The sequence below is a fragment of the Festucalex cinctus genome, chromosome 7, assembly GCF_051991245.1.
Source record: "Festucalex cinctus isolate MCC-2025b chromosome 7, RoL_Fcin_1.0, whole genome shotgun sequence".
Taxonomy (NCBI): domain Eukaryota; kingdom Metazoa; phylum Chordata; class Actinopteri; order Syngnathiformes; family Syngnathidae; genus Festucalex; species Festucalex cinctus.
Window position 1 is genome coordinate 9,856,713 of NC_135417.1, and position 24,055 is coordinate 9,880,767.

Genomic DNA, 24,055 nt, shown 5'->3' on the forward strand with positions numbered 1-24,055 from the left:
ACAACTACATACATTACACAGTAAATACACAGTACACACGCTTTTTACATGCGTTTGGGCGATTTTTGTTACTGAAGCCAAGTTTTTTTGGGGGGGGGTCATAATTCTTGAGTGTATTTTGGCACAAACAATATTTTATATATAGAAAAAAAAAAAAAAAAAACAGCTCAAAATGAGGCTTTAGTCAAAATGGAGTAAATGTATGAAGTGTTGCGAACAACAGTCAATGTTAATACGAAAGATACAGAAGAAAAAAAAAATGTAATGAAAAGCCGAGCAGACAAGCTGAACTTCAATTGGGGTTATTCTGAAAACAGTCATAACAGGGTGTGCATACTATTTCAGTTGTCTTTCCTCCTCTCTATTTTATTTTATTTTTTTTAAATTGAAATAAATCGAGTTGTACAGGTTGTAACAGGTCATGGTTGAAAACGTTTTGAAATGATTTATATTGCACACATGCACCCAATAGTTGAGTGTGTGTCATAAATGGCAAGAAACAGACATTACAGAAAGGTCAAATCTATTTATTCGTGCAAATCATAAGTAAACAAAGAGCAGGATGTGTGGACATGATGGACTGTAACTTGTACTTGGCATGAGGAATTCCAACGTCACAACACTGGCCACGACTACATTTGACTAAAGCTAGTAACCTCATTTACAAGGAAAAACAAGCTGGACAATGGGAAGAAAATGCAGCTCGCTGTTCAAACGTAACCTAACAGTTAAACTACTCAACAGCTACAAAAAGGTGCTGGAAGCATCCAACGCCGACAACATCGCGATTTACTAAACGTTAAACTTCCTTGAATTTCCTCGCCAGCCCAAAAAAGGTACGACAGCAGTCTCGTTGACTTTAACAACCCAATCCGCTCATGGACCCGATCCGGTCCAGTTTGAGGCCGAAGCAACCTCGGTTCCACCCCCTCCGCGAGCGCTCCGACTCCACGGGCTTCTGATTGGCCAGGGCCCCCCGGAGGAGGCGGAGCCAGGGCGTCTCCGGCTGCACGTCGGCGGCCCATTTGGCGGGAAACTCGGACGCCTTGGCGCCGGACGACAAGGTGGACTGCTCCTCGGCCGGCCCGCTCAGAAGGTTCTCCAGGTCGTCCATGGTCAGCAGGTCGTTGTAGCGATCCAGGAGCTGCTCCATTAACTTCACCGCAACACAAATGCAAATTCGATAGAAGGGAGACTAATTCAATCGCGGAGAACATTTCATGACTTTCTCCTCTCCATCCTTCAACAACCTCCGGACCCCCCCCATACTCCCCCCACCCACCCACCAGCAAATAGTGGGGAAGACTTAAGTAGATTTTGCAGGTATTTGTAATTCACTTGGCTATTTCATTTTTTTTGGACGACTTTTTATTATTACCAGGCACGGCAGCGACATGGAGAAACGTGAAGATGACTCTTGCCAAAACCTTAATAAGAATAATAATAATAGTAATAAATACAAACTAAAATAAATAATAATAAAATAAATAATTATATATATATATATATATATATATAAATAAATATTGGGGGGGAAATATAACCACGTGCGATTCCGCAGGTATTGAGCCCGGAGTGTCACAAAACGTCTGCCCAACAACACAAAATATGAACGTGTTGAAAGTCCGTTATAAAAAACATGCGATTGGATGATGTTAAAATATCAGTTATGACAAGCTGCTACTCTTAAAAACGTGTTATTTTGAGTGGAACTTATTGCTTCATGCTTCTGAACAATATTTAAATATAATAAAATATCACATTTGCAAGATGTCATTATCAGTAAACTGCAGTTGGTATCGAGTATTCAAGTACGAGTACTTCTACCTGATCTGTGAGAAAAAAAAAAGAGCTGCATCTGTATATTGACAGAATTTAGCATATTTGCGACGGTGTTTTAGCAAAGTTATGGAAACTTGTTTTGATAGCATAAAGGCAAAGACAACGCAAGCTCGCTACTAGCAACAGGTAGCATGTAATGTGATGTGATTTTTCTCAGTACAAGCACTATAATAAGAGAAATTATTGTGTGTGCAGTTTTTTGTCATTATGGTAATTTCACAAAACAGAAATTCAATTTAATTGACAATTAAAAATGTACCTTTTAAATTGTATAAATGTTGAGCGAACATGCTAGCTCGCTCTTTCATTTGACAGCAGAAATTCATTTTTACTTATTCCATTTTAGAGCCCCCCCCCACCCCTTTTTTTTAAAAGCACATTTTGCCACCCGTGCCGACTCTACCTGAGCGCCATCGGGGGAGGGGTGAAGAGCTCGAGCTTCCGGGGTCTCCATGGGGGCCAAGATGAGCAGGGTGGCTCCGAACAGCACGGGGCAAAGCAACATGGCGGCAGAGGCGAAGAAGAGCTCAAAACGGGATTGGCGGGAAAACACACCTGTTGCAAGACATTTGGACAACAAGGTCAGGATTTTGATCACCTGCAACCTCTCCAAACAAAAACTTTTCCCGTGAGGTCTTTACATGTACTTGATTGTTCTTAGTTTTGTTTTCTTTAAAAACACTCGTCACCTTGCCTGTAAAAATATTTGCTTATTTTATACATTTTTGAAAAGTAAGACAAGACTGGTATGAATGTATATTTTTTATTTATGCATTTATTTATTTATTAAGGCCAATGTCTCCAATAAATTCCAATAGCTTAATCGGTCAAATAATATAAAAACTATGTAATAACAAAAACATTTTTTTTAGGTCCTTGACACAACAATATTACATATTACATTACTTTCTCCTTTTAGTATTTAACTTTAAAACAGAAAACTGTAAAAACTTGACAATTTTATGGAATGTTAATATCTATTACCTTTGCCTTATGTTGTAAATCATTGAAAAAAAAAAAAAAAAATCTACAATTTCTTTGGAACATGTTCAATAGGTAAAAAAAACAAAAAACGTACATAAATATAAATAAATAAGAATATAACCAAAAAATTAATAATAATAAAAAATAAAAAATATATGAAAGCTACCAAATTGTGACATAGGACGTTTGGGCCCAACACCAGTGATATATAAAAAATTAAAAAATAAAGTTAGAACATTGAAAAATATACTTTCTTGGGTTAAACAATGAATAATAACCAAATAAAAAGAAATGTAAAAATCTATATACAAAAAATTAAGTTAAATCAACAGTACTAAATTCACCTTGGAAAAAAAAAAATGTAAAGAGGGAAAAAAATAAAATAAAATAAAAAAAATAACACAAACATTGGAAATATTGAAATGTCCCAAAATGCATTTCTCATAATTTCAACTAAATTAAAAAAAATAAAATAAAAAAAGTGAGTGAAGAAAAATCCCGCTCACCTGTTTGCTGTACAGCGACTTGCGTGATCGTGTTCGTCTCGTGCGCTCAAAGAGTCTTCTCCATCTCCGGTCCGGGTCGACTTCTCACTTTGCCGGCACCTGCTGAGAGCATCACTATCTCACCGGACTGGCCCCGCCTCCTCTTCGTCCTCCTCCTCGCTCGCTCTGTGGTGGAATTGAAACGATGATTTTTCTAGCCCCTCCCCTTTCCCACCTCCTCCTCTTCCTCCTCCACTTGCGTGTTTTGTCCCTCTAGGCTGAATATTGTGGTTTGTTAATTGATCGCATAATTGGGATCTTTAGGATGTACAATTTTGAGTCTGTAGATGTTTCCCTTATATATTTTTCCCCACACACACACACACAATACAGTATACCTGCACTTAGATGCAGTCAGAGTACTTTCGCCATCTCTGATTTTGTTTACTGTTAAAACGAAAATGTCAATTCCTCGTAAGGCGAAAGTGATATATATATATATATATATATATATATATATATTTGAACTATTCTAGGCAAGCACCTCCATTTCTCCCCCCCCCCCCCCCTTTTTTTTTTGTCTCAAGGCTTTCCCAGCATGCACTGAGCTCTCCTTGCTGTTAGGTAACTTACAGTCTGTCAGTGCCATCTGCTCCCCGCAACCCCCCCCTCACAGTCGCCAAATTACAACGCTAGCGAGAAGTTCAACAGCCTCTCGTTATTTCAACTACATCCATCAGGTAATCAAAATTCGAGAATTTTACGTCTCGGAACTCATCCATAAAAATCGTCTCTCGACCAAACTGAAAAAAAAGCCGAGCGTACCTGAACGTGACTCACTCGGGAGCCGAGCTAACTCGAATGCTTCCTCCGTAGCACATTCGTGTTCAAAATTTGTTTGGAGCAGACCTGTTCATTGTTATTTACGTTTTTTTTTTTTTTTTAAGTTTTGTATCGTATATTAATCATGGGTCCAAAGAAATCAAGTGCAAGTGGTAAAGCTGGTGAAGAAAAGAGAAAAGTAGAGCGCAGAACTATTGAATTTAAAAAAGAAATGTTTGCATTTTGTTTTTTTTTCATCATTTTAGAGAGGATATCTAAATAAAACTGTTTATTTCTACCCTTTTCTATTTATGGTAAATAGTATACAGTCCAGTTTATGGTGTAAAATAGTTTAAAAAAAACCATTAATTTACATTTACATTAATTATAATGGGAAAAACTGTTTTGGATTTCGAACAAATCGTTTTTAGAACAGCCTTCTGGAGCGGATTATGTTGGAAAACTGATGTTTGACTGCACTTGAAATAAAGTGGTTCATTTGAGGCCGAAGCTCAAGAGTCGTGTTCGGAAAGGGGCTTTTTATATAACCGCTCATAAATACGTAACGTATAGAAATTCAACCCCTCTCATCTTTTTGGGAAAGGACAACATGTGGGGGTAGACAGTAGGCGAAACTGGGGAGAGATTAGCAATCATGGGAGGGCGGGAGGAAGGCGGCGAGGTGTGGGGGGTTTAAACTACCGTGCATGTGATGTCAGCAGAGAGATGAGCGCCGTGGGAGGGAATAAAAAAAAAGAAAAAAAAAGAGAAAAAAAAAATGGGCAGCGGGAGAGTGAAGAGGAAAAATAAATCACCAGGCACAGACCTAGAAACGATTGATGAGTGAAGTGAGGCCAACCTGCCGCGAAAGCAAAATGTCAGATGAGCGATGGGGAAATAAAAGGATTGTTAGTATGCACACAAAGTGAGAAGGAGTAGCTGGTGCGATGGAGGGAACGCCATGATGGATGAGGCAGATGGAGGGGGGGGGGGAACTGCAAGGGAAAAAAAAAAAAAAAAAAGCACGCAGGTGGCGACACATCACTGTCCAAACACACCAAAAAAAAGCCATTTGTAAGTGATCGAGGCACCAGCGGTTTTCAAGAAGGTTAGGCAAGAAATCAGTGATTCCCATCACAGCGCGCATAATGACTCCAAGTCAGTTTATTGGGTACTTCGCCACACTTGGAAAAGCTCTGGTGTAAAATAAAAAAAAAAAAAAAAAAGTTTCTGCATGGAACCCAGCAGACGGGTTGGACGGTGATGTGACAAAAATCACCGCTCGGGAGTATTGAACTTGAAACAATCATAATTTTTTACAATTTTGACGCTATGCGCGACATTATTAGCATGCTTGACTATAAAAAGAAATAATAATAAAATAAAATAAAAAAAAAGGTTAAAATTTACATATTAAAAAAAAAAAAAGAGGAAAAAACAAGTGAAATGTAAAAGTTGCACAGACAAAATGTTTAGAAAGAGGGTTAAAAAAAACAATCCAAAAATAAAAAATAAAAATCAGTTTCTGAGGCGCGCTCGCCGAGATGAGCGGCCAATCGGTGTCGTGACTTTTGGGGTTTCGCTCTCCGTCAGCACAGCATCTGATGAAAGAAAGATTGGAGCGTCATGAAGGCAAACGGACGACAACAGAACATCTCGCTGGATCGCTGGACTTTTTTTTTTCTCCCCCCCCCACACTTTTTGTGACAAAATACCAAATGTGGGGAAATGATTTGTGCTTAGTAATAAAGAGAAGTGCAAAAACGGTCTCATTTCAGTTTCAGAATTGAAAGCAACTCATTCAAACCCAAAAACAGGTAAAACGTTTAAAACTTTGTCCTTCACTCCCAAAAACATATTCATACAAGAGCAAATAGAAGGCTTTGATGCGGCTTCTGACATGAAGAGGTCACTTAAACCAATGGTAGTTATTACAAAAAAAAAAAAACGGCCAGTAGGTGGCAGCAGAGTGTAAGAGATCAGCCAGGGCCATGTTGCGACAGGCTCTTTTTGACAGTGTTTACACCAGGAATGTGAATATTGATGATGAAACGTGGCTATATTTTAATGCTAATTGCTGCAAAACGGAAACAGAAATACATTTTTTTTTCCTGATGAAAGAAGAGACTCTAATCTTTCTTTTGGTAGAGTCCATCTTTTTATAGCAATAGAACATAATATTCTATGGGGCCTTGAAAAAAAAAAAAATCAGTCAAAATTCAGTAAAACAGCCGGGGGCAAAGGGGGTTGCTTCAGTCAAAATGGCTGGGAGTGAATGAGTTAAATATCCCCAAGTGCTCATGATCGCATTTTTTTTAATTTTTTTTTAAAATTCAGCTTGTGTGCACCTCCCCGGCAAGTTTGTTCGGTAGACTCACCCTCTTCATCCTCCTCTTCATCACTGCTGAAGGTGATGACGGGTTTCTTCCGGGGCTTGCGAGTTCTCTGAGGTGTCACAAAACTGTCGTCACATTGGCTGGAAACTGACGACTTCGACTGGCCTGGGTGGAACGAGAGGCCAAACGTGGATTTGAGTTGAGATTGGCAAAAATAATAATAATAATAATAATAATAAAAAAGAAGCTAATAGCTAATTATATTGAAGGTCCGATTAATCAAGCAAGCCCTAACAATTAGAGAAAATATACAAGCAGAAGCATTTGCACGGACCTCTCTTGGACCTGGTTCGACCTCTTGCAGGCATCGGCGTGCGCGCGTCCGTCTTGTCGGTGGCTCGTCCCCCTTTTTGATTTTCTTCGTCCATCTCGGGGCTTTCCACGTTCTCCAGGCCTCGCGTGTGGACGGCAGTCAGGCGCTTCTCAAAGTCGTCCACTTGGCTCTGTGGCACCATCGGCACTCGTTAATGGAAAAACATCAAACAAGGTGCTCCTCCGTTTACGACCGGGTTCTATTCCTACGGTGGTAATAATATGAATTTGCGTTTGAATCTTCAGACATAAAATGAGCACTAAAGTAGTAAATGATTTGTGATTTGCCATCATTGGGTGATCATGCTACATAGCTCAGCCTATCCGTGCAGTATAGAATTTAATGGCCCCAGTAGTCGACCTGTGACTGTAGTGATGGTATGTCGTGTGATTTCTTTATTATTGTAATCCTTCATACTTAAAGTGGCCCAAAAAATATGTGCAATATGAATTCAAATAGATTGTAACTAATGGTGTTGTCCCACAGGGTTCAATTCTGGGGCCTCTGCCGTTTTCATTGTATCTGCGGCGGTTGTTTTAAAGTGCTCAATAAATATCGAGTTTCATTTAGCTATGGAAGTCGGCGTCCGACTCCTAACTATATGATTCGCAATGCCACGTTGAGCAATTCTAGTCCAGCACATCTGGCAAAAACTAAAGGAACACTTCCTTAACACATTCACTGCCAGCCCAGCAAAAATGCATTATTTGACGTTTTTTTCCGTCAATGGCAGTCAATGACTTAAGATGAGATGTAATCAAAATTGATGGATTTTTAAACATTTGCCTTTTAAAAAAAAAAAAAAAAAAAAAAAAAAAAAAAAGGAAAAAAGGATGCTGCAATATAATCACAAAATATATTGGCACATTGTGTTTAACACATTCACTGCCAGCCCAGCAAAAATGCATTATTTGACGTCTTTTTCCGTCAATGGCAGTCAATGAGTTAAGCGGCATGAGATGGGGAATACAAGAACACAAGCGATTCATTGATCGATTCCCATTCATTTTGTTCACTAGTACACCCTATATCAGTCTTCAAATTGGCAAAAAAAAAAAAAAATTCAATAATTTGGTGCATGTGCATAAGAACTGTTTTCAAAAGTGTAATTAATTAGTGTACATACTGCCGTATTTGTGTTGGCTCATGTGCTCAATTCAACTTTACTTATCTAGTACTTTCACAACAGCTGTACACAAACCCCCTCGCTCCTTTTCACTGAACAGCGGCACATCTGTAGCTGACTCGTACCTCACATTCGGCCTCGCAACATGAAGAAAGAATTTTTGGAAATACAAGCAACAGCTCAAATCTAGCTAAGGCGTTGTGGTGACAGATTCCATCCAACAGTGCCTCGCCAATTCGTTGACTGTGCATAGTTCAATAACCTCAAAATGCCGTTTGTCTGAACCTTAATAAACTGAGGACCCCAAGCAATTGACCAATTAACCACCTTGAACTGGATCTTGGCTCCGCGGCGCAGCTTGGCCGCGATGGCGAGCAGAGGCTGGTAGACGCCGGGCTCGGTCAGCTTGTCGCTGTAGCATTCCCAACATTCCTGCAGCCTCTTGAAGCCGCGCTCGCACACGGACAGCAGGGACAGCGAGACGGCCAAGTCGCACCACTGACGCTCCGTCCTGCGCCGAAGGGAAGAAAGATGAATTTGAGGGACGGAATCCGATTAAAAATTATGCAAATGCAACACCATTCGGGATCTTTTTACTCATGGATTCGGCTTTGTGCTGGCATTTGGAACAAATCGCATTTACTATCTGTAATTCACTTTGCCGCTGAGTAATGTAAAATGTCCTTCCTTTGGAGTATGGATGAGTCAGAGGTGGACCCAAATCACGGGTCTCGCCACATTGTTCCACCTCGATTCTCTCCAACGGCACGGAAGAAAAAAAAGAAAAGAAAAAAAAAAAAAAAGAAAAAAAAACCAGCTCCGTGACAAGCTGAGTGAAGGTTATGTCAGCGTGTGATTAATAGGTGAACTGGCATTAAATGTCAGCTTGCCTCTTCACACAAACAAAACTAATTACCCGCACGTCCACCGCCTGCACGCTCACAATGGGGCCGCCGGCAGGACACTGTCGAAGACGACCGAACGAGGAAGTGGTTGCGTGTGACGGTTATGCTCTCACCTGGCAGTCCTGAAGCGCTGACACAGTTTCTCCACCAGGGACTCGGTCTGTCGCTCCTTGGTGATGTAGGAGAAGAGCTGCCTAAAATACACACAAATGTAGCATCAAAATCGGGCGTGGGAAAAAATACGGCCGCCATGTCCGTAATACAGTTTGCTGCAATCGAGGTTATGTTGGTGTTCTCCCAAACAACTGTTCCAATTTCATTTCATTTGGCCCATATGGAAAATTAATTGCCCACTTTTGCCGTCATCATCAAGGTTATTGTAGTTAATGACAACTAAAGAAAAAAACTCAAATTCAAAAAATTTGTTAACGGAATAAAACTACGTTATGTTGACAAAACTAATTAAAACTATAATTATTTTATTTATTTAATTATTATTATTATTATTAAAACTATAAATATAGCGAAAATGTCCTTCCTTTTACTCTTTGGTACCATTATTAATTTAATGCATGAGCCTTTGGGGATGATTTAAAAAAAAATTATTTCAATTTTAACCAAGATAAGGACGTTTGAAAGGGGTGTCACACAGAAGTGACATCATCTAGCAGCAGCCAATAGAAAAGCACCTTCAGATGATGTCGCTCCTAGGCAGCAATTTAGTGTGCTCGCCTGCTTTTGCATTTAACTCAGCCGAAATGCAATGCTAGATAAGAAATGTGTTATTTTTCATTTTACCGTGGTGTTCATTAAATATTGTGAACAAATAATACACTTTATTAAAAAAAAACAAAAAAAAAACTAATACTGAAACTAACTAAAATTAAACTAAAACTATGCATTTTTAAATATCAAACTAACAGAACCACCCTAAAAAACTAATTAAAATGAACTAAAATAAAAACTAAGTAAAAAGAACATTGCAAAACTATAATAACCCTGGTCATCATGCAGCCAACTCACTTCATGACGGTGTTGAAGTCCTCCGAGCTCATGCCTCTCTCGGGGTCAGACAGACGACTGATGATATCCGGGAGCAGGTTGTAAATTGCGTTGTCCTGGTAAGGGAGGGAAGATGATTGGCAGGTAGCGGCGTGCGAGAAGAACCCAATTATCCAAATTCAAAACCCTGACGCGTGGGAGCGCGCAACCTTGGAGGCCAGCTCGTTGAAGAAGTTCAGGGCCAGGCTGGCGATGTGCGGCTCGGGGTCAATTAGCAGCACGGCCACCTCGCTGACTTGCCCTTTGACCTTCAGCACGTCCTTAAGCACCAATTGAGTCAGCACTGTCACGGCCGTCTGCCTCACCGAGGGGACCTCGTCACTGAGCCTTTGGCAGGAGGATGTCACATTAGCATAACGAGACAACTCTCTACCAAACATGAGCAATATCGCCATCAACGGAGGTGCGGTTATTTCAATGAGTATTACGGGTGTTTAAAAATAAATATATAAATTGATTTGGCAATATATCGCGATATCACTCATTTGCTCCCAAAAACGTATAAATATGTTCTATTGTAAATGTTTTAAGTGTCCCAAAGACGTATTTATATGTTTTTCATTTATTTATAGCATACAGAAGGCTTTTGATGCAGCCTCTCAACCGCAAAGAACGGTTGAAGAAATTGTAGTTATTACCCATATGGCCAGCAGGTGGCTGCAGAACAAAGGCGATCAACCAGGGCCTTGTTGGGGGAAAAAAAAAAAAGCTCAATTGTTCAAAATTCTAAATAGTTTTGTGTATAAAGATGAAACTTAGCTATATTCAAATGATAATGGCTGCAAAACGGAAACAGATAGAAATACTTTTTTTTTTTTTATCTCTGATAAAAGAAGAAACTTTAATCTTTCTTTTGGTAAAAGGTTCCATGTTTTTATAGCAATAGAACACAATAATATTCTGTGGACCTTGCAAAATCAGTCAAAATCGAGTAAAGCAGCCGGGAGTGAAGGGGATTGCATCTGTGAAAATGGCAGCGAGTGAATGACTTACAACGCGTAATTCTCGTATCGTTTCAATATGCAGCCGAATCGATTTTTAAACATCAAATTTTGACGAAAATATTTAACAAAATGTCTTTCTTAGGGACAGGGTTCACACTTTAAGCATGGAAGAATTTTATATTAATGGAACATTAAGCCTTAAAATGTCATTTCAATGCTGTTCAAACAGATTGCAACCTGTTTGTTAAATACAGTGATTCACAATTATAAGCCTGAAGTACATTTTCATACAAATCTTACAGTATACATGTACAAGCAAAATCACAATAATTGACTCGGGATTACGAGTGCCGAATCAAATAGTGACCTATGAATCGTGATACAGATCGAATTGCAAGGTACTACTAGACAATTGACAACCCTATTGTGTAGTATGTATGACATTTATTTTCCATTTATCCACATTAGGGTTGTGGGTGAGCTTCATCTCATCCCAATCTGATCGTTTTTGGGACTCATTCAAATAAATAATTAAAAAAAAAAAAAAAAAAAAAAAGTTTGCCTCAATCAAACTCACAGCACAAAAGAAACTCATTAACCATTGCTCATTTCTGCCAAGGAGTAGGATTTCTGGCAGCAGATCAGAACCGCGTACACGCCACTTGCTCATGCCAATGCAGGGGCTTACCGCGGCAATGAACAGGGTAATTAATTCTTAATACGCTTATCTGAAGGCCCCAAGGCGGCGGCAGCTTCGAGGACAGTGGAGGTGTTTGTGTGGGAGACAATTAGGGGGAACTTATCAGGTAGGAAACACTGGGAGGGCAATGAGGCATTAGAAAAGAAGTGAATGTTTGACATTTCCCAAACACCGAAATGTGTGCACTGTCGAGCATTATAATTAAACACATCAAAAGGAACATCAGCTTCGAAGTTGGCCGTAGGGCAACTAGCTTTACTTTGACTTTAGAATCCATTAAAGTGTTTAAAAAAAAAAAAAAAAAAGTCAAGTTCTTGACACAACTGTAAAACATTTCATTTCCTTCCTACTTTCTCAGCCACTGTGCATAAGTACAACAGCGTGACCGGCCAAAATCTGTTACACTCTATCAATTAAACGCTTGACGAGAGCAGATCGAAAGCGTCACGACCCACAATTCATAAAGTGCTGGGCTTGTTGTCATAGTGACCAAATGAGGTTGACTACACGCCATAATCAAGTTGGTTAATAAAAAGGAAAGAGTTAACTTCTGCTCATTGTGATTCAGTGGAGTGACAGTAGCAGGGGCTGAGAGATGATAAGCGGAGGCATGTAGAAAAAAAAAAAAAAAAAAAAAGAAGTTAAATAAGACAATCAGCAGCACCGCCCACACAGCTTAGCCATCGGGCATGGCGTTCGTTTTGTACAATCAACCGACAAAGGGCCCGTAATTTTGAGAAATGAATATTTGAGGGTTAATTGGACCGCCAGCAAACCTGTTGATTAGACTCAGGAGGCCCATCGCATTACCTGGCGTATAAATTCTGGGTCCAGGGCTCCAATATGTTGGGGAAGCGGACAGTGAGGTCTCCCAGGGCAATGATGCCGTTGGCCCTGACGACAGGAAGAGTGGCGCGCTCCAGCACTGTAAACATGAGACGGATATTCTCCTCGCAAACGGACGGGCTAGAGAGAGAGAGAGAGAGAGAGAGAGAGAGAAAAAAAAGAAAAACTAACAGTTATCTTAATGATTTGAGTCGTCATTGCGAGAGAACATGACAGCGGGGGAATGCGTTTACCTAATCATCATATACTGCGAGAGGGCCAGACAGGCAGCCGTGGTGAGCTGAGGGTGCGAATAGCGTCCAGGGGAGCTGCACACTTTCACCAGCAAGGGGAGAAACGCACTCAGCAGGTTCTCCTCTAGAGGAGAGAATAGAGTAGGTGGGGTGTAAGCAAAACATCACATTAGCATATAAATAAAGCAGCATGCATTTAATGAGCAGCTAAAAACGCAGGACAAAAAGGGAGAAGATTGGATGCAATCGTTACCAGCCAGCAATTCCGTCTCGCAGATCTTCCTGATGAGCTCGGCCTCCGTGTCTTCCGCGGAGGCGCCGACCAAGCCGAGCTCCTCCTCCATTGTGCTCTCATTTGTCGTTTGCTGTTGGAGAATTAGCCGGTTTTGGGTATCACCAAGTTCGAGCTTGACACTTCATCACAAAGACTTCTGACCAAAATTGATGTTAGTTAATTACGAGAAGTTTTGTTTGCTTTGGAAACAAAAACTATAAAAAACCTAATTTTGTCTGTCAAAGTCTTAAAATTAAAATTCAAACTCCGATGGCACAAAAGTACCATGAGATAACTGTGCCGAGTTGAGAATGATTTTTGTTTCCAAAACAATTTTTTTACCCTAAAAATGTTCAGCCTTAAAAAAAAATAAAAAAATAAAAAAACTCTTTAAAATCAAATTAAAAATGAACCTCGTATTCGGAAAAACAAGCAACAGACCTTTGAACGCCTGTGGACACCCTTTATTAATTACGTCACAAAGATGGAAGGAAATACATTTTTGTTAATTTTATTTCTTACTTTTGTTTGTCTAAACTGTAACCTGGGTTCGAAGTTACTCAATTAGTTGAACTGAAGCCAATTGTTGAAAGAGGAGCATGTTCGTTTGTTTGTAGCGGGTTTGATTCCTGTTAGAATTGTATTGAATGTCTTGGAAATTATTCAAATAAAAACACTGTTGGGGAAAAAAAAAAAAGAACCTCGAAAAAGACATGCACACACAGCATTCGCGTCATACCTTCGCTTTGTTGGACGGACCCTTTTTCTTCTCCTCCCTCTCTTCAGTCTCTCCTCTCCGCCTCCGCAGCTCACTGCTCACGCTGCGCTCCAGGTAAGACACCTGCCAGAAGGCCACGCTTCCACACAGGGCCAGCAGCTGAGCCAGACACACACAGTTCACTGCGGGAGAGGGGAACACGTGTGAGGCAAAAGTGCGTGGGAAAACCAACAAGCGCTCAAAAGGGTTGACGTTGACCTTGTTCGCCGGAGTCTTGCGATCCCTCTTGCGTTTGACTGTCGTCCTTGTTAGCCTTAGCGCCTTCGGAAATTTGATCCAGCAGGAGTCGAGCGGTGCGTTGGAGCAGCCGGGAGCACAGCTGGTCAGGGGATTCGGCCAGAAAGTAGGTGAGACGGACGGCTTGCTCCATGAAGCTTTGCCAGTGCGGGTCCTCCATCATGGCACCTGGAACGAACGCCCACACTCAGCAGGTGAAGCAGACTGAAAATACTAACATACTAAGCACAAATCTCTCTTAAAAAAAAAAAAAAACTATCTTCTACCTTCCGCAATTGCTTGTGTGAGGCAGGTAAATAGTTGATGTTCTTGAGGCAGTCTGAATGGGGCACCTTTTGATTGCTGGTGAAAGAAACATGGCGTGCTTTAACAACTTAGTAGGGGGCATTTGAAAGTCATTTTGTATCAGTAAAGGATACAAAAGAAATCAGTTCAAGAAAGGATGGAAGGAACTCCAGCTTTGCTAATACACATGACGTAATGTGTTTTCAAACCAATGCTAGTGACGTGGTGCTAATCTTATTTTGTGTGTATTAGTGATAGACTATTAGATTATTAGTAGTCAAAGAAGCTGATAACTGATATTACAAGCAGATATACATTTGCCGTAAAAGAGAAAATATTAGTGTCCAAAAAACAAACAAAAAAAAACTCCTAATTTTCAAACATAAATAACCAAAGTGTTTGTTTAAAAATCAGAAAATCATAATCAGCATGTGTTAAGCTAATTAAAAAAGTAATTAAGTAAATAGTTCCCTGAAGTTTGACTGTAGAGTTTTCCAAAATTTCAACAATTACCCAATTTTATTATTATTATTTTTTAATAAGTGTAGGTAGTTCCTTGTGCCAGCATCATTTTTTTTTTTTTTGTAAAGTGGAAATTTAAATAGATCCATCAATGAAAAGTTGCCTGTATCTCACTGAGCGACTCTAGGAATGTAGCTAATTTGGGTTTTTCCCTCAAGGTTCATAAAAGGTTTCAAAAGAAGTGAAAAATTGTCTGAATACGATCGAAATGTGTTTACAACAGGCTACATTCATGAGCATTCACCGCTCAGTGAGACACCAGCTTTAATCGGCCTTCAGATTCGCTAAAAGGCCGATTTGTCAAAATGCCAAATATCGGCACATATAATCAGTCTATCCCTAGTGCATATACGGCTTTCATTAAAAAATAAAAACGTTTATTCCTCCCCCCCCAATGTAGGGAGGCTTAAGGAACACCTTGTATAATTATACCACTTACCCTAACATGGTCAGTGATGCTGCAGATGGTGATGACTGTGTCCCTCGCCAGAAGAAAGTCCTCAGTCGCTTTTTCTCCCAAAGCCACAGAACAAAGAGTGTCCAGATTGCTGAGGACCACTTCCCTTTCGGCCCTGTTCAAACACATCCATTCAACGAGGTGGGCAAAGCGGCACAAACGTATGCCATTATGCAAAAGTATGGCCTACATTAACTCAAGCGCTGTGAGTTGGCCTTGCCGGCGGTGCTCAGCAGCCGGCCATATAATGTACGTGGGAAGCCGGGTTAGGAGAAACGGCATGAGATTTAATAGGTTGTGAATGCTACCGGCTGGATGAAGACAAGCAAGCAAGTGTGGGCGGACTACAAATAGTCTCGCTTTACGCTCTTCCCTGGAGCAGTGAGTGGAAGTCTTTGAGCAAAGGGGGGGGACACTAAAAATATACATATATTCAGCGAAATGCACACTGGCAACATTCCTGTGTGTTTAGCCGTGACTTCGATCACACAGTGAAGCAACTGACGATTAGCGTGTTGTTCCAAATGAGATGATTTGCTGGATGACGCAGGAGCAACATTTACAGGATTGGGCCGCTACATAGTGACGTGCGCCCTAAAATATATATTGACTCTTGTATAGGCTCTCTAATTTAGAGTGTGCCTAATGAAGTGTGTGGTAGTTACCGTGCAGCCATGCCGAGTAGGAGCACAGCAGCTCGCTTGTACAAAGCCGAGGTTTCCGTTTTGCCGGTAAAGCGCCCCCACAGAACCTGCACCACAGTCGACTCCAGGCTATTGCCACTGCCGAAGAACTCCTGCACCTACAGGGACATAATTGGATGTTCCCTGGTTAGGTGTCTAAATAAATGTCATTCGTCATTACCGGTAATTATCATTCCACGTCGACACGGCCGATGACCGAGGGCTACGAGTGAACTACTCACTATTTCCTCAAGACATTGAATTGTTCCCAGAGACGCGTCCACCATCAGTTCCGAGAGACTGTCCACAAGTGCCTGAGCTTTCATCCTGGAGGGAGAAAATAAGATTGGTTTTATGGTGACAAACTCGCTAGATTAAGCTGCGCAAGTAAATCACATGGAGACGTTTGACTGAAGAACCAAATTAGGCAATTGAATTCCAATTTAATGGAAGACATGGTAGCGCATAGTTGCTACAGACATTCAAATATGAAATAGTTAACTCATTTGCTCCCAATAACGTGTAAATCCGTTTTTTTAAAAATATATTTTAAGTGTCCCAAAGACGTATTTATACGTTTTTTTATGCTAGAGCATACAGAAGGCTTTGATGCAGCCTCTCAACTGCAAAGAACGGTTGCAGAAATGGTAGTTATTACACAAACGGCCAGTAAGTGGCAGCAGAGCAAAGGAGATCAACCAGGGCTATCTAGAAAAAAGCTAAATTGAAACTTGAATAAATTTGTGAAAACTGATGAAACTTAGCTCTCTTCTAATGCTAATTACTGCAAAACGGAAACGGATAAAAACACACTTTTTTTTCCTGATGAAAGAAGAGACTTTAATCCTTCTTTTGATAGCTTCCATGCTTTTATAGCAATAGAACACAATATTCTGTGGGCCTTGCAAAATCAGTCAAAATCTAGTAAAACAGCCGGGAGCGAACGGGATTGCTTCTGTGAAAATGGCTGGGAGTGAAAGAGTTCATTGTTTTCTGGACCTGTTGGTGTCTCCTTTGGGGTTGAGATAGAGGCGCCTGTAGGCCTGCACGACAGCATCTTTAATGGCGGAGTCAGTTGACCAAACCAGAGGCAACATCTTCCTCACACCACTGAGCGAGTTGGCCACGCTGAACTCGCACACTGTGACGCAAAACTGCACCGCCTCCTGAACCACTAACAAGCAAAAGAAAGAAAAAAAAACAACAACAACCACGACCAATCAGTAATAAGACCTAAACTCTGGCAACTTCACTAGACCTCCAACCTGAAGTGGTTTTCCAGTAGAGCATGGAGTTAATCACAGAGATGGCTCTCTCCACTTGAAGGGCGAAAGTTTCTGTATCTCTCAGATACTGCACCAACATCTCCTGCTTCTTGAGCTCGGCATCCTCCGCCTCTTTATCGCCCTCTTTCTGTGGAGTTGGTGGCAAATTCTGACTGTGCTCAGGGGTATCCTCGTCAGAACCTACAGGGAGGGGTGGAAAAAAAAAAAAGTGTCAAAATTCGTAAGGATTTTCAGGTCATCATATATGGAGAGATTCAGTATTTGTTTTCAATCGTGGGCCATGCCCATTTCCTTCTTGTTTAATCACTCAACTGCCATGACAGACAACTTACAATTGGTAATTAATCAGACCCTTCAAAGATTAATCTTAATAAAGTTGATGCAATCTCACTTGTAAATGTGTGCAGCCTCGGGTCATCATATCATTCATAAAGTATGCATAGTAGAAACATTTTTTTGGGTTCATTTCTAAAGGCACGAGAACCTCAAGTGCAGTTACAGCAAGGATAGGCTGAATATCACCTGCATAATAAATAATACATACAAAATTTTGTGGAGAGGGAATTATAAAAATGTTTCATGATCATCCACTGTAGTGGACTTCTGCATACTCATCGATTTGCCCCGTTTTCCAATTAAAAAAAAAATCCAATTAGTTTTTTTTTTTTTTTTTTTTTTGTCATTGGAAATAGGTGGACAATGCATATTGTAGCTTTTTTTTTTTTTTTTTTGAAGAAGAAGAATTTTATGGGTCTACATTTGTGTACAGTCAATTATGTCATAACTGCCATGGCGCATCCGTTTTTTGGATTTGGCCATGTGACAATCGCAAACTGAGCCGTTAGGTACTTTGATGTCAATTTCAGTCGACATCAAGTGACAGTACAAGGCAAAATGGCAGCCCTGAGGTGGATTAAGGAAGTGTGTGGTCCAATGTGGACCCTCCCTCCACTTAGTAGGGCTGATGGATAAATTGTGTCCCTCCCCCCACCTCCATCATCCCAGAGTTTCAGCCGAGCGTCATTGTGGCTGGTTTCTGCAATACTTAAAATGCCATTTCGATTATGAACTTGTCAGTTATAATTAAGTGACATTAAAAGATGTCAAAGGAATGTCCTCTAATAATATGAAACATTAGAAGTGAATCTTAATAGGGTTGAGAAGCCGAGAGCATTTGCGCTGAGTGACGCACAAAGTGGAGTGAATGAAGGGTTCACCTTTGAAGAGACGGGCCAGTGTGTCCATTAGAGTCTCTGGAGTGAGAGTGGACAGTGCAGCAAACATCTCCGATTCAGGGAAGTGGCTGTGGGCCTTAATACAGAGACGCACAGCATTCCTGTATGGGCCAGAAGAAAATTGTCATGTATAAAAAATTTTAAAAAAATCATCTGACATTGTGCCAGCGGTGACCTTAACAGTTACCTGTACTTGTTGACCCGGAGGTACTGAGCAATCATCACTCCTGTTACCCTATCATCCGCCATCTGTTTTTCTTCCTCTACATCCGCCGCCGCCACCTCTTCGTCTTCTTCTTCTTCTTGGTCCTTCTCAGAATCATCCGAGCGCTCCAGCTCTGCGCCAACAGTGATGCGCAGTTCAGGTTCCATGGCGGCCCACAGCTCGGACGCTTTAATCACTGTAAAGATAAGTTGACACTTATAGACTTGTTTTTTTTAAATAAGTAACATACCGGATATATTAAAGTCTCTGAATATGTATGTGTGTTTAAGAGGCGGGGCCAAGCATATTAGATAGTCGTCATATGGCTTGAGGAGAGTTGTAGCCACAGCATCTTCTGCGTGGGTGTGCTCAGAGTATGTTTGTGTTTTATTGTTTGGAAACTGTGGGTCCTTCTCACATGCAAGGGCATTGCAATAAGTACACTATTTAAAAAACAAAAAAACAAAGAGGTTATAGTGGAGGACTGTAATCATAAAGAATGCTGAATGAAAACTACTTGTGCTTTTAAGCACGGAATTCTGCTTTGCTTTTATTTTGTCACATCCTGGTGGGTGTACCGGTGCTTTTCATCTTTTTCTTAGATAGGCGGAATTGTGGTCTTTATGAAGCCGTTTCAATTATATTGAAAGGCTTTCTGAAGAACTACTGCTACACTCACGCTAATGAACCCACACAAACTTGAATGGATCCAGTTGAGCTGGAGAAACAGGTGAGGAAACTTTATGACTCAAAAAAAAAAAAAAAGCACTTAGACGGAATGCGGCCAAGACGTTTGATGTGCCTAAAAAGCGGAAGCATTGCGTCAGGCTCTTCAAAAAAGTAAATTCTTTGCGGTTGAACAAAGAAGCTGGATGACGTACGGGCACCAGGAGGGCGAGCGCCGTGAATTAAAAGTGCAATGGAAGAAATTCATAAAGGAAGGAGAGGATGACCTGCCACGTTGAGGTAAAACGTTATTTTGGCCCTCAGATTACCAAAGAAGCAACTCATTGCTGAATGAACGGTGAAAAACAGCTGGGTGAGCTTCAGGCCTCCACGCACACAGACACACGCACACGCTTGTGGGCTTCATCCACATGATTACTCCAATGTAACTTTCACAGGAGAACTAATGATGGAGCCATCTTATTGTCGGCGGGCCCTTACAGCAGAGCAACAAGCCTCCGTTACACTGCCAAGATTACCCGCCAGTCGAGGCAAGAAGCAACCAGCTGTTGTTCAATCAGCTCGTATTCGCCTTGGTTTCATCATTGGGCAGCAAGAAGAAAAGAAGAAGAAAAAAAAAAGAAAAAGTCTTTAATAAAAAAATCACAAGGGTGAAGTTCACCTGGTGCGCTCCCGTGCAGCTTCTCTTTCATCTCCCTCCACTTAGCCGTCTCCTTCTCCAGAGGTTTTCTCAAATCGGCGCTGCTCAACTGAAAAGTCACAAAATCTTTGATAGAAACCTCGAGATTGTAAATTATTCCGACTGGCGTTACCTTGCAGCTGTAAGGGTTGTGCGCAATGAAGGCTGCCAGCAGCTGGATGGCGCTCTTGACCACGTTTACGGATTTGTCCACCAGTCTGCCCACGGCCAGCCCCATCACCTCACTGTACCGACACAGTGGCAAGGCCTAAACACAGGAAGAATGCTGGCTAAGTAAACTCAAACGTCACAAGATCAGCTTTCAAGACTCGGGAGCTCACTTTGCTGTTGACGATACGCGCGTACACCTGCAACACGCGCGTCCTGACGTGGGAGTGCGTGTCGTGCAGGTGCTCCTGCAGGGTGTCGAAGAAGCGGTCGCGGTCTGCTTTTCCGGACTCTTCCAGTCCGTCTCCACACAGGACGCGCACTAGGATATCCCCCAGTATCTCGCACACGGCGACGCGCATCGTGTGGCTCTAGGGCACATTTGGACAAAATCTTCAGAAGAAAAGGAACAGCGGTTGGGAGGATGGAGGTGTTGAAGTGTGAACTTACCTCTCCTTCCAGATGTGTGATAAGCACACTGATGTTGGGGATTAATAACTCCGGTACCAGCGTACTGAGTTCAGACAGGAAAGACGAAAATGCTTTGACTCCTGACCCCTCCCTGGCAAGTTCCTCACTTGACTTCTGCCCAATCTCTCTGCAGAAAAATAAAATAAAATAAGGTTTTAGTTGAAGATAGGCGGATATGGTTTTGCAGGGCCAAAACCAATAATTAGTATTCAAGAGGGCCAATAACCAATATATGGAGCTGATATTCATTTTTCTAAAAGGGAAAATATTGGCATCACATTTTCAAAAGAGAATACAAACCAATTAAGCATACGTTTATGTAATAAAACCATGCAAACTGACCTTATTACTTCCCCAATGATGGCTCGGACTCCATATTCGGTGCTCCACACAAACACAGCCTGAGCAAACACCGATGACAACTGCTCAAAGTGTTGCAGCAGCTGGATCACCTTTACGCTTGCACCTGTTGTGCAGAAGATGAAAAAAACACCATAAAAAGAAGTGCATTGCCTGATTGTGTGTCATTGAGTGCAACACTGTTTTCTTCCCACTTCCATTGAGCAGCAGCATATATTTACAGCCCCCACTAAAAATCTCTCTAAAAGGCCTAATTGCAGCAGTTCCATTTGTAGGTTGAAGTCTGCTTACATAATTCTGAGTCTTACCGAGGAGGTGATTGTACTTCTTGATCAGCAAGCCGAGAAGATGGATGATAGCATCTCTGGTAGGTTTGCTCTTGACGCGGCTGATGGTCGGATTCTCCAGTAGCTTGTAGCAACAGCACGTCACGCAGCTATGGAAAACAAAAAGACAAGAAGGAACTTAGACAGCATCTCGACCACAACCTACAGCTTTGCACATTTAAGAGTTAAGTGAATAAATTGCAACCTGGCAAATTTAGGAAATTAAGTCATACGTGGGCAGGTACTGTTTTTGTTTTTTGTTTTTTATACAACCTGACGGGCTGCAAGACAAGCCATTGTAGCTTTTCTCAGGGCACAATAATCCATTAAGTACCTGGTGAACTCTTCTTCTACGAGGGAAAGATTCCAGAGGGAGCGGATGTCCAACTGGAGGAGCTGCACGAGGGCCTGAAGAGCTCTCTCCTTCTCGGTGTCCCACTGCTGGAGCCCTTCACCCGATTTGGCCTTTTTGCCACTCTGTGCAAAGAGTGAAAATATTGCAATTCATCAGATACGACAAAAGTAATGTTGTAGTGAACATACATGTACTGTAAACGCCCTCAGATTACCAAAGATTGTAGCTCATACCTGCCAAACCCTCCAAAGAGATTATATCTTCTTGCCAACTGCTACATATAAAGTCATACATCACGCACGCACAAAAACAGACAAGACATTCACACATTGTTTGACATCTCCCACCTGTCCCATCCCATTACTCTGAGGCGGACAGAGGTTGTAGAAGCAGTATCAGTTTAAGTGTAGGTGGGCCCTTACAGTAGTGAAATATAACTATGACACTACCAAGATTACCCATCAAACAGAAAGCAAGTGATCATAATCCCCGGTCTGACAGATCACCCTACTGCCATGTCTACATCACTGGGCCTTTCAAAAAAACAAAAAAAAAAACAAAAAAAAAACAGCAAAGTAATACCTTGCCAGGTGCCGCGATGAAGCTCTGCCTGTACGAGTCACTTTCGAGATTCTCTGCGATTTTGCAGAGCAGAAAGACGCTCATTTTAACAGCATTAAGCTTCTCTTTGCGCTCCGCCGCAGAGACGGAGGCAGATATGAGGAATGAGGGCAGGGATGTCGACAGGCTGCTGACAACTGCAAGAAACGCGCACAGAAAAATATAAGATCAGTCCGCTTTTTATGAGAGTCCTTTGAAATATTTCGACGTGAACAACTCAAACCTTGCACCAGCAAATCCAGAGTGTCCTCTTTCACACTAAGGTCCACAGAATTAGCATGCCTTTAAAAGTAAACACAACTTGTGTAGTGAATACAGTCACTTATGTTAGGTTACAGTTAAACCAACACTCACTGTAATACACTGTAGGCGGTGTCGAAGTGTTCCAGGATGCACAATGGGCCTTGGCTTCTCAATGCGGTCTTGAATTCTGGGCAAAAAATCACAAGATTCAGACCATCTTTTAACTCATTCACTGCCATTGACGGAAAAAGACGTCAAATGATGCATTTTTTTGCTGGTCTGGCAATGAATGTGTTAAGTGTTTTATTATTTCCAAAGAATGCAAACATTAAGCCTATCCCACGAGGCATTGGACATAAAATTTTGTGTTCATCAATTCTGTAAAACACATTTATTAAAAGCCACAAAGCCTTTATTTGTTCAGAATTTAATGTAAGGCTTTACCGGATGACTTTGACTCAGTAAAATGTTCTAATTTAAGCTCTAGATGACCACTCACTGTTAAGATGGGACGGTAGATGTTTTGGGGAGACCACATCTTGTACGACGTACTGGTTTATCCCCCCAGTCTTGACCAGGTCGCCCACGCACACGGGCACAAAAAAGTCCCACGACATCCCTGTGGAATTAAAAAAAACAAAAAACAAAAAAAAAAAACACTCGATTATCCGCATAAAACGTACGGCTCGCGTGACAATGGAGACGTGTTTTTGTTCTAGTTCCTGGGCTTGTTTTTCTTTTAATGACTCACAAGAAATAATTCACCAGCATGGTCAAAAACAGAACAGAAAGAAGAGCACATTTAACCAAATTGTATTTTTAAAAACAAGTTATACACGCTTCTCGTGAACCAGGCATGCTAACTAGCTAGCTGTTAGCCACTTTGAAGTGACGACATTACAGGTAAACGCTTTCACTTAATTCTAGCGAAAGACTCGCTTTTCAAGTTTAAACCAGCCGACGTACCTTCAGTGCTCGCTGTCCCGTTCACCACAACGTCGACCCGAGGAGGCGAATGTTTTCACACTCAATCTCCTGGCCCGCAAACTGTGTTGTGACCGCCTTCTGATTTTCAAATTTGGAACACATCGCGCCAAATCGTCGGCGCCCTGATTACGTCATATTTATGCGACGTTTGTCGAAAGGACACAAAACAGCGCCGTCTACAGGGAGTCTTCACAATAAAACCACGAAACGACGACTTTGGTTTATTTTTTTTAACTCGTATTTTTGATTATATTAGTCATTATTAATCGTATTTTTTAAACATCTAAGTTGCCCGAAATAATTAATAATCTTTCCATCTATCTATCATCCATCTCTTATGTGGTGTCATATATTACTTAAAAATAAACACACTAATTGCAAATCAGCGTTCCCAATTTAAATGAATTAAAATGCAGTTCATCTATTATTGTACCACCAAAATATATAGCATGTTCTTCAATTAAAAAAAAAATACTTAATTGCACATTATGTACTGTACAAAAACATAGGAACAGGGTCATCCCAAAATGTGCATATA

General features: G+C 41.1%; 2 protein-coding genes and 2 non-coding genes across 4 annotated transcripts; all 4 read right to left on the reverse strand.

Moving 5' to 3' along the window:
- Nucleotides 1–511: 511 nt before the first annotated feature.
- On the reverse strand, nt 512–3,497 carry nppcl (natriuretic peptide C-like). Its single transcript, XM_077527516.1, has 3 exons — nt 3,333–3,497; nt 2,246–2,397; nt 512–1,156 (listed from the first exon to the last, which is right to left on the reverse strand). The coding sequence occupies exons 2-3, from the start codon at nt 2,345–2,347 to the stop codon at nt 860–862; spliced, it is 399 nt and encodes a 132-aa protein (XP_077383642.1). The 5' UTR covers nt 2,348–2,397; nt 3,333–3,497; the 3' UTR covers nt 512–859.
- A 1,784-nt stretch (nt 3,498–5,281) lies between these two features.
- On the reverse strand, nt 5,282–23,937 carry ncapd2 (non-SMC condensin I complex, subunit D2). Its single transcript, XM_077527515.1, has 32 exons — nt 23,497–23,937; nt 23,030–23,149; nt 22,642–22,717; nt 22,511–22,569; nt 22,249–22,424; nt 21,646–21,788; nt 21,294–21,421; nt 20,968–21,091; nt 20,605–20,752; nt 20,328–20,525; nt 20,120–20,254; nt 19,969–20,056; nt 18,603–18,816; nt 18,398–18,516; nt 17,160–17,360; nt 16,894–17,068; nt 16,137–16,221; nt 15,877–16,013; nt 15,194–15,326; nt 14,214–14,289; nt 13,909–14,115; nt 13,672–13,832; nt 12,912–13,023; nt 12,659–12,782; nt 12,390–12,545; nt 10,085–10,262; nt 9,897–9,991; nt 8,987–9,067; nt 8,296–8,479; nt 6,804–6,972; nt 6,512–6,634; nt 5,282–5,734 (listed from the first exon to the last, which is right to left on the reverse strand). Exons 2-32 carry the CDS (start codon nt 23,145–23,147, stop codon nt 5,652–5,654), a joined length of 4,206 nt encoding a protein of 1,401 aa, XP_077383641.1. The 5' UTR covers nt 23,148–23,149; nt 23,497–23,937; the 3' UTR covers nt 5,282–5,651.
- On the reverse strand, nt 19,602–19,897 carry LOC144023087 (small nucleolar RNA U85). Its single transcript, XR_013284496.1, has one exon. It is a non-coding gene; the product is annotated as a small nucleolar RNA U85 (small nucleolar RNA).
- Nucleotides 21,867–22,199, reverse strand: LOC144023088 (small nucleolar RNA U85). The gene has a single exon (XR_013284497.1). It is a non-coding gene; the product is annotated as a small nucleolar RNA U85 (small nucleolar RNA).
- Nucleotides 23,938–24,055: the final 118 nt, after the last annotated feature.